At 37.5% G+C, this 17383-nt stretch overlaps 1 protein-coding gene across 2 annotated transcripts; it reads left to right on the forward strand.

Moving 5' to 3' along the window:
* The first annotated feature begins 5791 nt into the window (after positions 1 to 5791).
* On the forward strand, positions 5792 to 16840 carry LOC134629384 (polymeric immunoglobulin receptor-like). Of its 2 annotated transcripts, none has more exons than XM_063476674.1 (10): positions 5792 to 5884; positions 6096 to 6425; positions 6736 to 7056; positions 7142 to 7462; positions 7580 to 7879; positions 10790 to 11083; positions 12569 to 12604; positions 13201 to 13281; positions 13374 to 13450; positions 16346 to 16840. In XM_063476674.1, the coding sequence occupies exons 1-10, from the start codon at positions 5848 to 5850 to the stop codon at positions 16577 to 16579; spliced, it is 2031 nt and encodes a 676-aa protein (XP_063332744.1). In that variant the 5' UTR covers positions 5792 to 5847; the 3' UTR covers positions 16580 to 16840. The 2 variants fall into 2 exon arrangements, with proteins under 2 accessions (XP_063332744.1, XP_063332745.1); XM_063476675.1 differs by having other exon boundaries at positions 15496 to 16458.
* Positions 16841 to 17383: the final 543 nt, after the last annotated feature.

Genomic DNA, 17383 nt, shown 5'->3' on the forward strand with positions numbered 1-17383 from the left:
AAGCTGAAATTGGTACCAGGTAAATAAAGACATGGACAAGTTGAGTTGTACATTTAAAGTGATTAAAAATTATATAAAGAAAGTTAAACGTACTGCCATTACCTGCTAATTCTGCTTTAGAATCAACATACTGTTAAACTGTAGTTTAACTCAATACTCATTGGTTCAGTTTAGTTGAATCAATCTTAAGATCCTATGCTGACATCTCAATACTTAAGCCCGATGGATAAACATGTACAGACCAGTAACAAAAAGACATAAAACACTCTCAAGTAGATAAAATAATAAATGCAAACAGTAAACCCTCATATAAGCATGTATGTGAAGCAAGTGAAAGACTTTAAAACAATGAGTTGAATATGAAACTCTTGTGCTTTATATATAACCATTTTTTGGCTGTAACACTTCTGATGTTGTTTACCCTCTTGACAGACAGCTGCTGTGACACTGTGACCAAAGTTCAAAGTTATGAGAGATACTCTGAGTCTGTCAGTTGTCCGTATGAGTCTCAGTACCAGAACAACCTGAAGTACATCTGCAGAGGAAATCAGCCCTCCACATGTCTGCAGCAGGCACTGATCATCTCTGACAACAAACAAAATGGACGATTCACACTTGATGATGACAAAGTGTTAGGAACATTCACAGTGAACATTAGCAGTTTGACTCAAAATGATTCAGGGTCATACCTCTGTGGTGTCGACAGAAACTCTGAGCTGGATGTTTTTTCTGCTGTTGAGCTTAAAGTTGAAGGTGAGAGGTCATAGTTATACTTAATTACATCAGCCTGAATATATCAATGCTTTCTCCTCAATAAGCTCCAACAAGCTGAATATCTGGTGATTCTAAAATACCTTTTCTCGTTCAATCTGACAGAGTGGTGCTGTGTCAAGTCAACTAAAATAAATGGTACTGCAGGACATCCACTAACTTTGCAATGTCCTTATCCTCCACAATATCGGCATAACAGCAAGTTCCTCTGTAAGGGAGACCACCGCAACAATTGCACAAAGATGGCGGTGAGTCAAATGAGGTTCACACTGCAAGATAATGCTACTTCCAGTTCTTTCATGATGAAGATCACAGCACTGGAAGCAGATGATGCTGGGACATACTGGTGTGGGACAGACTCACAGGGGAGAGTTGGAAACTACACCAAGATTGAGCTGTCAGGTATGCTGTGAACAATTTTGTATATATAATCCAACTAATAGATGTGTCATCTGTGTGCTTGTTTGGGCTCAGTTCAGCTGTCTGAGGTGTGAACAAATGAAAAAAGAAAACTGTCTGTATGAAGCTCACAGTAAGCACAACAAATAGCACCACAGAAATAGAACTACTGACAACCTCACCTACTCGTTACTTATCAGATGAACATTTATCTGAAATCTGTTTTTGGGTTTGTTTTGTTGTGTGTAAATATTAGAATTTGTTAAGTTATACAAGCTTATCTGCTAAAATAAGAATTTATAGCCACACTAGCACCATTTGACTGAAAGCTTTTAAGTTTTATATGTATCGCATGTATTAGGGCTGTGCGATATGACCAAAATCTCATATCCCGATATTAAGATATCTATCGTCCAATAACGATATAAATCACAAAAATGCAACATTTTCTGTAAATTCTGTGAATCTCGGGCAGCTCGACTTGCGTGAAGTGTTTCCAGCTGGGCGTCATGGACCTAGAGTCGAGTGTTTTAACTGATGCATGGAACTATACATTTTTAGACATAGGTTGTAACGGCCGCCGTTTTCTTTATGAGTATTTATTTCACGGCGTGCTGCGGGGAAAAGTCTGTTCTAACGTTTGAGTGTAAGGTTTATTTTTTTTTAGCACCTGACGGCTCTTTTTTGCTTCTCATCCGTAAATACTCTGCATCTTTCACGTGATTCAGTTTATTTTGAAAAGTCTCAACAGGATCTTGAGCTTTATTGTGAAAGGTTTATGTGGAAAATAAACAAGCGGACACGCCGTGGTTTTACCGTTGTTGTTGCTAACGACAACGCATAAAAACAAGTGCTTGTCTGTCTGTAGTGTGGTTATATTAAATATAAGAGAAAGAGAGAACTTTAAGAAATTAATATAGCCACTACAGTGACCATCAAAATGATGAAAAAATATTGCCGTAAACAGTTTATTTTGAGACACAACGAAACAAACGATAGCGTAAAATGAAACGATAGACGATTTATATTGTCATCCGATATATATCGTTATATCGAACAGCCCTAGCATATATTAACTACAAATATAAAATAGGGATCAAGCAAACCTTGAAAGTGTAACTATCACCTGAGTATTAATATTGTGAAAATTGATACCATGGAATATATAATAATATTAACAATAACTTCATTTATGTAGCACTTTTAAAAACACAGAGTTAAAAAATGTTTCACAATTTAAATTAAAAAGTCATGCTGAAGATAGGGTGGATTGAAGATTGAGTCAGCCAAGCTGACTGACTGAGGAAAGCTGTTTCACAGTTTGGGCGCTACAACCTCAAAGCATGATCACCTTTGGTTTTAAAAACAGAGCGAGTGACAAACATGACCAATTTAATGTCTATGAAACTCCATGAAATACAGTAACAGAAATAAGCACTGGTTTCTTGGTTGATTTATATGTTTCCTGGTAATTCAATGGAGAAAACTTGAAAAAGTGTTTTGGTACAAACATTTAGTCAAATGACCCAGTGTTTTTGAGTTTTTTGACTATAATCTGTCTTGAGATATAGTTGCTGAGAGCACTAAGAGTTTTTTTTCTCTTACAGTCTTTCTGCAGCACACCAGCACTGTAACTCCAGGCACCACAGTGGGAACAAGAATCCCAGGTAAAACTATTACAGATACAGAAAACACGTGTGTCTGTTAGTGTGTACTTCAGCTGATAGGTGTTGTGACAATAAATACATTTTACACCATGGATTATGGTTAACATTTGGTTTTGGTTTTGGCTTCATGGTTACATGAAGTGAATGTAAGTCAAGCCAATATGTTAAAACATCTGTGGGTGTGTGCACCAGTAACCACAGTTAAGTTATAAACGTAACTTATAAACCGAAAATTATGAAACCATTACGTAAGTCCATAGGTCTGCTGTTAGGTCCATGAAAGATTGTTATTGAAAGTGCAATTTTACTGTGTTCTCTTTTGGTTTCTATTTTTCAGATGCAGCACTCTATGTGGTTTACACAGTTCCCGTTGTGCTGCTGCTAATGTGTGTTCTAGTAATTGTTTATAAGTACAGATGTCTCAAAGGTATTGTTACATTCATATACACACAGAGACCCTTAAACTCAGATGTGTATGAAAAACTAGCATAACCACATCTAATGCTGTGTATTTTCAGAAGCTGGTGACACCACGAGCAAACATACGCCCAAGGCAAAGAGCTCAAAGGAAGTGATGGTTGCAACAGGAAGCAGAGTAAGTCTTAGAGAAAGAGTATTAATAGAGTTGTAGGTCTATAACACACTCCACTATAAATAATTACAATAAAAGAAATGACTGATTTTACTCATAGTCCAGTCTTTAATATGTAACATTTATTTGGTGATTTAATTAAATAGGAAGGTGTAGTCTAATTGTTTTGAACAGAAGAGCTAAAAGAGAAGTGCTCCCTTGACCTGTTTTCACTTCTATATCATAGTGTGACATTAACTGTACACTTTTAGTAAGTGTATCATGGTGCATTGTTACATTGTGGCATGAAAGAGTGGCTATTGACCAACAGGCTGCACTTCCAGAGCACTGACTATAGAATTTCTGTGCTGTTACATTTATTACCCTTAACTATAATTCCTAAAAAAAAAATGTTTACTACATTTTGGTTATTATAACCCTGGATGGAAATAAATTAATACTGCAACTTGACTTGCTGGAGGAAGCATAATGCTACTTTGGCTGAAATGCCAGTGTATAGACATTTTTTTCAAAATGTTTCCAACAACCCAGGTCGCTGCAACGTGTGTTGTTCATTGTTCTGTTTACTGTGTGTTGATTCTTTTTTAGGTTTATGGAAATCAAGAAAGTGTCTTGACCTACAAAAAGCAACGTGCCTGTAGCCACCATGAAGATCCAGGTAGAAATGAAGAGGTCTACGCAAACATGCCCACAACAGAAGAAATCTACTGTAATGAAAGTTTCCATAATAGAAAAACATGAATTGAGTTCACAGCTGTGGTCCATATATTTCATTTCATTAGTATTCCTTAGCTTCCTTAACTTTCTACTCTTTTTAAAATAAAAATGTAGAATTCTCCAAATGTAAACTATCAACATGAGTGTGAACTAAATAAATAAGCAAAGTAAGATAAAATACAGTTTGGTGAAACATAATACTAGCTTTTATGCTCCTTATATCTGGAACAAACTCCCAGAAAGCCTCAGATCAGCTGAAACACTCAGTTTATTTAAATCCAGGTTGAAGACTCACTTATTCTCAGCTGCATTTGAATAAAGCACCAAATCCGTACTTAAGCTTAAATTTCAAAACTTACATTTTAACTACTGATTTTATCTACTGTTCTGATTTTTGATTTTATTTACTGTTTTGTTTGTTAGTTAGTTTGTTTTAATCAATTTTAAATCATGCTATATATATCAAGCTATATAAATAAACTTGCCTTGCCTTACTACATTTAATAGTATATTGATTTATATTCATCTTCATTTATTTTACCTAATTAAACTTTTATTACCACAACTGCTTTTCATCAGAAGGTTCTCCAAGAACAAATACTTTCTTTTCTGTGGTCATGAAAATAATAGAATGCTGAATTTGCCAGGATCTGCTAAAGAAAACATGAAGTTCTTTTGTAAATTATGGCCATATGGTAACACGGTGGCGTGGTGGTTAGCACTATTGCCTCACAGCAAGAAGGTCCTGGGTTTGACTCAGCTGACCAGGGCCTTTCTGTGTGGCGTTTGCATGTTCTCCCCATGTTTGCTTGGGTTCTCTCCTGGTACTCCAGCTTCCTCTCACAGTCCAAAGACATGCAGTTATGGGTGTTAGGTTAACTGATGATTCTGGGGATGGAGACAATGGTTGTCTGTCTCTCTGTGTTAGCCCTACGATAGACTGGCGACCTGTCCAGGGTCTAACCTGCCTCTCGCCCTATGACAGCTGGGTTAGGCTCCATCAGGCAAACCCTGATGAGGATAAGCAGAACACAATGGAGGGATGACCATTATTAGAGTAACAATAGAAGATTCACTACAATATGTTTATTTTCTCATGACGTGTAAATCACTGGTTGTTTTCTGTGTAAGAAAAACATGGTAATGATGCCATGCACATGTACAGTATATATCAGAAAGAGAAGGTACGACCTCTCTCATGACCTTAGGATGTGTGTGTATGCCAGAGCACTCTGGAACGCGCTTCGGACTTTGACCAATATCATACTTTTATTTATTAACTTTTATTAATTTTTTCTCTCTGTCTTTTACTTAGCAGTAGTGTGGTAGTTTGTTTTAATAGCTCTCTCTTAAAAAAGGGATTCCTGCTGTCTACTTTTTATATTTCATGCCGGCACGGTTGGTGTGGCACATGCACACATTTACAATTTCATTGTACATGTACAATGAAAATAAAGGGCTATTCTATTCAATCCAATGCTATTATGGAAAGCTTGTGAAATCTTCTTTAACCACTAGATGGGATGTGTCAGCTATTTCAGAAGCCCAACTAAGAATGCTCCACCTCATCTGTGTTGATGGTCCAGCTCTACCCCTCCCTTCACATTACTATGGCGTTAAATGACGCCTATTGTTTCCATCATTTTTTTAAGCCGGAGAGAATTTCCTGTCAAGGCTCTATTTGGACAAACTAAAGCAAAGATGAGGAGACTTCAAAACCTGCTGTTCACCTTTTGCAGTAAGTTGTTTAAACTGGTAAATAACTAAAATATAAAGATCAAAGACTGATGCAGATTAAGTAATACATATATCTCTTTTAGTAACTTAGGAGCAGTAGGCCAAACGCTTTCAGACTTGGTAATTTCGTTATACACTAATATTGTTAGTATGAAACCTTGATGACTACAAAGAAAATACACACAAAAAAATGTTTCACATTCTTTTTCCAGTTGCTCTGAGGTGTGTGACCAGTGCAGTAGGGGCGATCCATGTGACTGGATATGTGGGGAGTGCGGTTAAAGTTTCCTGCTCCTATGATCAGGGTTACGAGTCTTATGAGAAGTACTTGTGTAAGAATGACTGTCACAGCAATGATGATGTTCTTATTACAACATCAAATCCAGTGAAAAGCAAATACAGGATCCATGATGACAAAACAGCACGAATCTTCACAACGAGCATCTCTGATCTTCGTTCCGTGGATGCTGGGAAATACTGGTGTGGAGTGACCATATTTGGAATAGATAGCTACACTGAAGTCGAGCTGAAATTAGTCCAAGGTAAATAAACCTTTCCCAAAATTGAATTATATATTGAATTCAGGTAAAATCATATGTATAAACCCGTTGTTATTGTATAGGTTCCAATGTAGCAACAGACAAAAACATAACTGATAAAACATTACTTGAATTAAATGCTATAAATATGACCTGCTCCTCAGTTTTAGCCATTATAAATATTTCAGTTTAGTTCAGGTTTTCTTAAGATCCATTACATATAATTTTGTTACGGCAAACTAATTAAATAAGACATCATATCTCTATTCTATGACTGCAGTGTGTCTTCTAATGCTGTTGATCTTTTTGACAGACAGCTGCTGTAACAATGTGAAAGAAGTTGAAAGTTATGCAGGATATTCAGTGTCCTTCAGTTGTCTGTATGAGTCAAGGTACCAGAACAACCTGAAGTACATCTGCAGAGGAACACAGCCCTCCATGTGTCTGCAACGGGCACTAATCACCTCTTACAACAAACAAAATGGGCGATTCAGATTTGATGATGAAAATATGTTAACACAATTCACAACAAAGATTAGCAGTTTGACCCAGAGTGATTCAGGGCGTTACCTTTGTGGCATCCAAAGAAACTCTGACCTGCATCTTTTCTGTGCTTTTGAGCTGAAGGTTAAAGGTGAGCGTTCATAGTAACATCTTATTATATCAGCTGACAGAAAACACTGCTTTCTGCAAAATTAATACATTTGTCTTTTTGACAGACCACTGCTGTGATACTGTGACCAATATTGAAAATTATGAGGGATACTCTGAGTCCATCAATTGTCCTTATGAGAATCAGTACCAGAACAGCCTAAAGTACATCTGCAGAGGAAACCGGCCCTCCACATGTCTGCAGGAGGCAATAATCACCTCTGACAACAGAGAAAATGGTCGCTTCAGACTTGATGATGTAAAAATGTCAAGAATATTCACAGTGACAATTAACAGTTTGACTCAAAGTGATTCAGGGCATTACCTTTGTGGTGTTCAAACAAACTCTGACCATGATGTTTTCTCTGCTGTTGAGCTAAGAGTCAAAGGTGAGAGGCCATAGTAATATCTCATTATACCAACCAAAAGAAAACAGCTTCTTCTAAAAGAAAGTATTTCAGATTTATTTTTGAATCGTAAATTGTTTTTCTCTTTCATTCTGACAGAGTGGTGCTGTGTCAGGTCAACTAAAATAACAGGTACTGTGGGACAGCCACTAACTCTGCAGTGCCCTTATCCTCAACAACATCGGGATAACAGGAAGTTCCTCTGTAAGGGAGATCACCGCAACAGCTGCAGAGACATGGTGATGAGTCAAAACAGATTCGCACTACAAGACGATATTTATTCCAGCTCTTTCTCAGTGACGATAACAAAGCTAGAAGAAGCAGATGCTGGGACCTACTGGTGTGGGTCAGACTCACAGTGGAGAGTTGGAAACTACACCAAGATTCAGCTGTCAGTCGGTGAGATGAACACATTTATATGAAGGAAAAATGGACAGAGCTATGAGTTACATCCTGTGTTTTTACACTGCGACTGGTGATTCAGTTGTTTGTAGTGTGATAGAATTATGACAACTCCATAGTGTTTCACACAAAGCACAGAATATATGCCAAACAGAACTAGAGGCCAGTTTTTCTTTTATCTTCTTTACTGGATGGTTTGCTACATAAATGAATAAATTAATTAATTAATAATCTAATTTCAGTTGCGTGAATAGTTTAAGATTCTTGGGGTATCAGTCAGGACCCTCTGCACTAGTCATTCTACTAAAATGTGATTCTTGTGTTAATATAAAGTTTCTAAGAGAACTAAGAGGGGTTTTTTTGCTCCAACAGTCTTTCTGCAGCATACCAGCACTGTACCTTCTACAGTAAAAACTCCTTGAAAAACTGTACCTCCTACAGTAGAAAATCTTGTAAAAAATATAACTTCTACATTGCTTTTATCCCCACAAGGGCATGTATCTAGTAAGGGTCCCCAGGCTACCCAAGCCTACCTTTGGGATCTGGACACACAATTGTATCCAGATCCCAAAAAGCTGATTCTGTTCATTTGGATATTGCAGAGGATCAAATAATTATTTTCCACACTCTATATTTCATATTGTCTTCCAGGGGCCAGAGCAGGCAACATTGAGGGAAATTTAAAACTGCTGGCTAAGGGTAAACGTAAATTCAGTAAAATCATAATTCACGTCGGCAGTAATGGCACACAGTTACGCCAATCGGAGGTCACTAAAGTCAATATTGAATCGGTGTGTAACTTTGCCAAAACAATGTCGGACTCTGTAGTTTTCTCTGGTCCCCTCCCCAATCAGACCAGGAGTGACATGTTTAGCCGCATGTTCTCCTTAAATTGCTGGCTGTCTGAGTGGTGTCCAAAAAACGATGTGGGCTTCATAGATAATTGGCAAACCTTCTGGAGGAAACCTGGTCTTGTTAGGAGAGACGGCATCCATCCCACTTTGGATGGAGCAGCTCTCATTTCTAGAAATATGGACAAATTCATTAACCCCCCCAAAATATGATTATCCAGAGTTGGGACCAGGAAGCAGAGTTGCAGTCTTACACGCCTCTCTGCAGTTTCTCTCCTCCTGTTACTAGGGATGGGTGTCGTTTAGGTTTTATCCAATACCGGTGCCAAACCAGTACTTTTGAAACAGTGCCGGTGCTTAAACGGTGCTCGAACCGGTGCTTACAGAATGGAAAACACAAACTTTGTCCAAAAGCCTCTTATGTTTTTATTTTTAGCAGTTTTTTTTTTTTTATGGCGACTCCACCTTTGAAAATGGATGGAGATCTTTGACTGTAAATTTTGTCACTGCCCTATGAATTTCGTCCACTTTTTCTTTGGTCATTTTAGCCTTTTTGGCCAGGGTGAAGGGAGTATCTGCCATCAAACAAGAAGACAGCCACATGTAACTACAACAGTGTTTGCTAGTTCACCTTACGTGCATTAATTTAATAACGTGGTTAGCCTACTCAACGTAAATTACACACAAACAACATTAAGCTACTCACCCAGAGAAGAATGGCTGCCGCTGCCATCATCATCCGTCATCATTTCTGCTACACTGGCAGGGCTAGGGGCCAGGACTCTCCTCTTCAGGTTCTTGGGGGATGTTGCTAACTCCAGGTCAGATTCGAGGAGTTACCTCCTTTGCACAGTATCACAGTATCAGCATAATAGCACTTGTTGCAGGCTGCTGAGTTTGCATCTTTTGCTGTGAAGTACAGCCAGACTTTTAACCGCTTCGCCTTGGGCATTTTTAATCTGTAGCTCTGCTCTAAAAGAACGTACGTACCTGGGCCCGCCTACTATCCTTGGAAAGGTAAAATGATTGGCTAGAATCCAAAGTTTATGACATCTCAGGGGGAAAAAAGCACCAAAATGTGCACTGCGGTCTAGTTACTACTGTTTAAGTCAGAACACCGGTACTCATCCCTACCTGTTACCCCCCCCAAAACCCCATCTCCATAGAGACTGGGTCAGCTCCCAAACAGACAAAAACAAACTAAAAACCAGCAATAAATAACTTAAACATAAAAAAATCACAAAGAAAGAACAATACAGTATCCACATCTGAACCAAAGAGTAAAACAGAGAAATGTGGATTAATAAATATTAGGTCTCTCTCCTCCAAGTCTCTGTTCAAAAGATATCTACACTGAAGTCAAGCTGAAATTAGTAAAAGGTAAACAAAGACTTGGTAAAATTCAGTTTGACACTGAGTTACAGATAACGATAAGGAATTCATAGATAGTTTCTGTTTGTTCAGGATTATCTGTTTCTCTGCTGTAAAATTTAAAGCACTATATGAGCATCAAATGATGGAAAACTGTCACATGTTTACAAAAATAAAGTTGTTCAATGAGTTGAATATGAAATCCTTAAACTTTATATACAGCTGTTTAATGGGTGTAACATGTCTTCTGATGCTTTTACCCCTGTTGACAGACCGCTGCTGTGACACTGTGACCAAAATTCTGAATTATCAGGGATATTCAGAATCCATTAGTTGTCTGTATGAGCCTCAGTACCAGAACAGCCTGAAGTACATCTCCAGAGGAAACAGGACCTCCACATGTCTTCAGCAGGCACTAATCACCTCTTACAACAAGGAAAATGGACGATTCAGACTTGATGATAATAAAATGTTTTAAAAAAAAACATTACATACATAAACATCACCAGTTTGAGCAAAGAGGATTCAGGGTATTACCTTTGTGGTGTCCAAAGAAACTCTGGCCTGTTTTCTCTGCTGTTCTGTTGGAAGTTGAAGATGAGCAGTCAAAGCTACAGTGTATATTTAATTACATCAGTTGAATATTTGATGATTCTGAAATAACCTTTTTCTTTCATTCATACAGAGTTCTGCTGTGTCAAATCAACTAAAATAAATGGTACTGTGGGGCAGCCACTAACTTTGCAGTGTCCTTATCCTTCACAACACCGGGATAACAGGAAGTTCCTCTGTAAGGGAGACCACCACAACAACTGCACAGATATGCTAAAGAATCAAAGTAGATTCACACTACAAGATGCTTCTTCCAGCACTTTTGTTGTGACAATCTCAAAGCTGGAAGCAGCTGATGCTGGGACATACTGGTGTGGGTCAGACTCACAGTGGAGAGTTGGAAACTACACCAAGATTCAGTTGTCAGGTATGTTAAACACTTTTGTATACACTATGATAATACAATAAATATATTTGTAGGATATGTGTTTGTTTGAGCTCCATTGTGGAAACAGAGAGTAGGTGATCATTCATTTTGTCTGACGTGTGATCTAATAAAAATGGTTAGTCCAGTGCTCCCCACACAAAAAATAAATGAACAACAAAACAACAACTTTCACTCATCACAATATTTATCGGCAATATGCAGTTTTTATACACATACACACACTCACACATCTCACATATATATATAGACTTAGTCTTTTTAGCATTTTTGGTTAATACTCTGCCTCTCTCCATTAAAGTGAAACTACAATTAAACAATTGGATACTGTTCATTTCTTTATAACTGCGCAAACTTAGCAGGGGAACAAATAATTATTCCCACTTTGTTAGAGTGGGAAATAAATGGCCATAACACACAGAAGTGTGCTGAAAACAGCCCAGCACTCGCCTTTGACGGATATCCTTCAGATAAGCCAAGAAAATCAATTTCCTTCCCTTACTTGCAGTATTACTGGATAGTGTGTCAGAGTGAGCCCCCTGCTGGTGATGTATTAGTGTAACATTGATTATAAGAGTAGGAATAGAGGATTATCCACAGTGTGCTTATTTCCTAACAAACTGTCAGCCACAGGTTATAAATAAGTGCTCAGAGTCCTTGTTTTCATAATTAATTCCTTTGTGGATCTGGTTTAAAACACCTACATGGCAAAAAAAACCCTGTGTGATTGGACTTTTTATAGTTTTGGACTACTCTCTTTAAGAAAATCATGGTGATGACACCATTCACCTGTGTGCAGCTGTGTTTTTTAGCAGTTATGCTGAACTGTTAATCAATTAATTAGTGCAGAGGTCTTATTTTGTTGTTCTGTACAATAAGTTTCTTTGACAAACTGCTTTCATTGTATGGGCTTAGTTGGCTTAATAATTGATAGTTTCTGTTTAATGATAAGTAAAGAAAGGTAGCATCAAAAGTAATTAAAAAAATAATTAATTTTGTAATTTAAGTAATTAAAAAATAGAGTATTTACAGCAATAGGATTTGTAAGGTTTTGGTTTTGTTCTGTTTTTTAACTGTGAGAGAAAAATGTTGCAGACTTCTTTTGCAGCCAGTGATTGTATCCCCACAAGGGCATGTATCTAGTAAGGGTCCCCAGGCTACCTAAGCTTACCTGGAATATGACACACAATTGTATCCAGATCCCAAAAAGTTGATTCTGTTCATTTGGATATTGCAGATCACAGAGGATCAAATAATTATTTTCCACACAATATATTTCATATGTTATAAGTAGATTTTACCTGCTACATACTAAAGATAATAACGCAACTCTTTTTACATAATGAGACAAGAAGGAAAGAGTGAGAGGCATGTAATACATTTTTAGTTTATCATCTGCTGCCATTGTATTAAAGTTTGTGTTAAAATAACGTTGCTAAGAGCACGTATCATTATTTTCTCTTGCAGTCTTTCCGCAGAGCACTCTGGGGAAAAAAAACCCAGGTAAATGATTTAAACTGTATGTATGACTGTTAACGTGTACTTCTGTGTTATGAGAACAATTGTCACGGTTCTGGGTCATTTTGACCCAGCTTTTTCAGTTTCTTATATTTTAGTATATTTCTGTATTATTATTAATGTTCTGGTTCTATTTTGATTATTATTCTAGATTTAGTTCAGTGTCAAGTCTGCGTCTTTGTAAATTGTTTCTTGTTTCCTGTTTTACTTTGAAGGTTCATGTCTCATGTCAGTGTGTTCAGTTTTACTTGACTCCTGTCTCGTTAGCCCTAATCTCTCCCAGCTGTCTCCCTCCTGTTTCCCGTTCCCTGATTACTCCCCTGTGTATATAAGCCCTGTGTTTCCTTTGCTCTCTGTTGCGTCATTAATGTCTGCTCACCCTTATACCACCCTGTGTGTTCTGTTTGCCTGCCTGCTAGTTTATTTGCTTTCTAGTTTAGCTAGTTCTTTGTTCAGTCCGCAATCCCACAATAAAGCTGAGGGTTTTTGAGTTCACCTGTGCCTCCGTGAGTCCTGCTCTTGGGTCCACCTTTCCTTTCCTGCCTTCGCCCTATGACAATAGTTTTTTGTTTGTTTTTCAGCACTCTATGTGATACCCCCTGTACTGCTTTTGATATGTATCCTCGTTCTTGTTTATAAGTACAGACGTTCCAGGATTGAAGGTATCTTTTACATTCATATGCAAAGAGGAATGCTTACGCTCAAATGTGCATGCAAATACAGCATAACCATATCTAATGCTGTGTGTTTTCAGAAGCTGTTCTCTCCCTGAGCAGAAATGCATCTAGGAAAAAGAGTTCAAAGGAGGTGATTGGTGCAGCACAAAGTGAAGTAAGAAAACTAAAGTGTAAAGTCTTAATAGAGAAGTATGTTTGTCACAGACTCCATTATGAATATTTAGGATTAAAAAAATACCAGGTTTTATACTGTTTGTTGGGTTTAATATGCAAGATTAGTTTGGAATGTGGGACAACTGGCGTTTAAATGGATCTCTCATTTGGATTTATGTGTACATTTTATTTTTCATGCTCAGAAAATTATAGTAAACTGATGTTTGAATGTAGATTAAGGCACGACAGCTACAAACAGGCTAACATCCATACCGATGAGGACACAATTATTAGCCCCACCCTATGAAAATGAATGTTTTTGTAAAATATTTTCACAGGTGTTTTTAAAGTTTTTTTTGGGGGTTTTTTTTTTTGTTTTTTTTACAGAACAAGTGATTTTCAACACAGCATTTCTAAACAAACTATTTTGCACACAGTCACAGAAACATTTTGGGGAAAGATTACCAGACTCAATGCAGTGTTTCTGATGTTTACAATACGACCATAGTGGCAGCCTAACAGAAACTTTGTGACCATTGAATTGCTTCTGCTGATTATTTTCTGTCCCTCTAGTGTCCACTGGGTGGCGTACTTTTTCCACACAAGACAGCACTTGTGACTATCACAGTCAGTACAATGAGCCCTATTAAAAACTGACCTTTTTCATTCAGCCACAGCACTGCTGCTATGCAAGGATGTGGTTAAAACTCACAGGTTATGTTCCAGTTTACAAACAATTCAAACACTTCAGCAAGTCTGTTTTAGACTTGAGAAAAATACTTTTAGATGTAGAAAGTTATTACAGGATTTCAAAATGTCAAGAACTGGAGTGAGATCAGTAAAATTAAAGAGAGTGACACGTTATGGAACAAGCCTGGGAGAGGTAGGAAAGAAACAATCTCAAAGGCTCTGGAAAGAAAACTTGTGATTATGCTGTGGGGATGCTCCAGTGCATCTGGAACTAGGAAACTCGTGAAAGTGGAAGGAATCGTAAAGATATAGAGACATGTGAAGATTTTGTAAGACAACCTCAAGCAGTTAGCAGGAAAACTAGGTCTGGGTCATGACGGTGACTCAAAAGATGCTTCATTCTTGGTGAAGAATGAAGAATGACCTTCGGAAGGCCAAAGTGAACATTTCTGACTTACCTGAGATTAATCCTATTTCAAATGTGTGGGGTGAGCTGAAGACCAAGGTCCATGCCAGAAGACCATCAAACCTGGAGGAACTTAAAAGATTCAACAAAGATGAATGGGCCAGGATTGCCCAGGAGATGTGTGAGATTTGTTGAAAACTATAAAAAATGACTGCAGTCTGTTGTCTAGCAAAAAGGATACACAATGGACCTAAATCAAGGAGGCTAATCATTTTTGATGCTTATAGTTTTTGGATTTTGTGAAATAATTTTAAATCTGTGTGCAAATAAATAATGTAAGGATTCAAATTAAAACTACCCATATGGAAAAGATATATATAAATCTTATAAAGTTTGTATCTGTCTTGTGTGAAACTTGTATGAAAACCATACAAGAGTGAAAACAGATATAAGATCCCTCGAAAAATTATATAAATGAAACTTGTATGTTTTGGATACTTACAAAAACAACATATGAAAGTGGCCACTTTCATGAGTAAATCATATAAGTCTTATATGATTCACTATATGAAGTAGGCCACATTTGATGCAAGTCTTTTATAGTTTTTTTCTATTTCTTTTCCATATGGGTAGGACGTTTGGAAAAGCTGTGTTAAAAATTCCTTCTTTCATGTGTTAGAATCAGTATTTTAAGTAATATCTACAGTTTGGGTCCTGTCAGAGTCTTGCTTAGTTGCTAAACACATAACAATTGTCACCCTTAATTGTACTTCCATAGGTTTTCAGTTTTCTTGATAAACATTACAAATCTGGACAGACATACGTGTACAACCATAAGGCAATACTTCTACTGGCTTTAGTGTAAACATTTCTAAATGTGTCCACAACTCAGTTCTCTGCAACATGTGTCATTCATTTGTTCTGTTTAATGTGTCTTGATTCTTTTTTAGATTTATAAAAATCAAGCTGTGGTGACCTCCAATGACCAAAGCACCAGTAACGTCTATGAAGAAGTAGATGTAGAAGTACACTACGAAAACTTGACCGCAAGTGAATAAATCTACTGCAATGAAAATTTCCAGATATCCAACAGAAGATACAGTTCAGTCCATAAATATTTGGACAGAGACAACTATTTTCTAATTTCGGTTCTTTAAACGAAACAACTCAGACGCAGTTGAACTGCAGACTGTAAGCTGTTCAAAGCTGAACAAAAAGATTGCATAAAAATGTGAGAAACTAATGCATTTTTAACACAATCCCTTCATTTCAGGGACTCAAAAGTAATTGGACAAATTAAATAACTGAAAATAAAATATTAATTTCTAATACATGATTGAAACCCTTTGCTGGCAATTACAGCCCGAAGTCTTGAACTCATGGACATCACCAGGTGCTGGGTTTCCTTCTTGTTAATGTTCTGACAGGTCTTTACTGCAGCAGCTTTTATTTTTTCTGTTTGTTTGTGGGCCATAGTGTCTGAGTTTAGTCTTCAACAAATAAAATGCACGCCCACTTGGGTTAAGATCAGGTCACCCACTTGGCCATTCAAGAATAATTTTTGGTTTAATAAACTCCTGGGTTGCTTTGGCTGTATGTTTTTGGTCATTGTCCATCTGTACAAGTCCATCCACCCAATCAATTTGACTGCATTTAGCCTGATATGAGCAGACAGTATGTCTGAACACCTCACAATTCATTTGGCTTCTGTCCTGTGTCACATCATTAATAAACACTAGTGTCCCAGTGCCCCTGGCAGTCATGCACGCCCAAGCACACTTCCTCTGCTGTGTTTTACAGATAATGTGGTATGCTTTGGATCATAAGCCATTCCACGCCAGCGTAGACTTGGATATCGATACAACTACGTCCTGGAGAAAAAGAATCAAAAAAAAAAAACTACGTCCTGGAGAGTGTTGTCACTTGGTTGGCTGTTGTGAAGGGGTTTCTCTTCAGCATGAAATGATTCTGCGATCATCTACTGCTTCTCTGTATGGGCTTATTGGCTCAATTAGCTCTTTCAAAACTTTTTGAGCAATTACATTCATATATATATATATATATATATATATATATATATATATATATCGCATTTTGCATTCTATTCATTCTCATTCTATTTGCAAGCAGCTTAGTATATATGTAATAAAAATTGCAGTATATTATATAAAATTGCCTCATGATTTCCCAGGATAACAGTCTGAGAAAATGTATTATCTGTGTCTGTTATCAATTAAAAATGTACAAAAACAACTAGTGTACTGTGAAAAACTGTATAATATAAAAATAAAAAAGCAGCAGGTTCCTGATTCCTTTCTTGTCATCATCAGGGGAACAGATTTTGAGGTGGTTGAGTACTACAGACACCCAAGATAATAACGATGAAGGTGTTTTTAAAAAGGGCAAGAGTTGCCTTTGCCTGTATCTAATGAGAATTATCATTGTTACGGCCTTTGCAGGTTATCCTGTGAAACTGACCTCGTGTGGGTGTGTCCTGCCAACTCTCCTGCCTTAGTTGCCACCCTTTTGTACAGCTGACTCTCATCAGCAAGTACTTAAGGCCAGGGAAAGGTGTGCTCTAGTGCCAGAGAGCCTTGTTGGTTTTGTAGCTAGTGAGCTGTGCATGCATGTGTGGTGATGGTGACAGCTGAAACTAACAGCTGACAGTAAATATGGCCAAAAGCACAGCAGCCAAACAAGTAAGGCGGAGAAACAACTTACCTGGCAGAAAATATAGGTTCTGGGAATAACACAAACCTGTGTAACTATACTATGGATGTTGGAAAATACTGGTGTCCAGTGACCAGAACGTTTGATGATATGTAGATTGAAGTCGAG

The sequence above is a fragment of the Pelmatolapia mariae genome, linkage group LG6 (genome assembly GCF_036321145.2).
Source record: "Pelmatolapia mariae isolate MD_Pm_ZW linkage group LG6, Pm_UMD_F_2, whole genome shotgun sequence".
Taxonomy (NCBI): domain Eukaryota; kingdom Metazoa; phylum Chordata; class Actinopteri; order Cichliformes; family Cichlidae; genus Pelmatolapia; species Pelmatolapia mariae.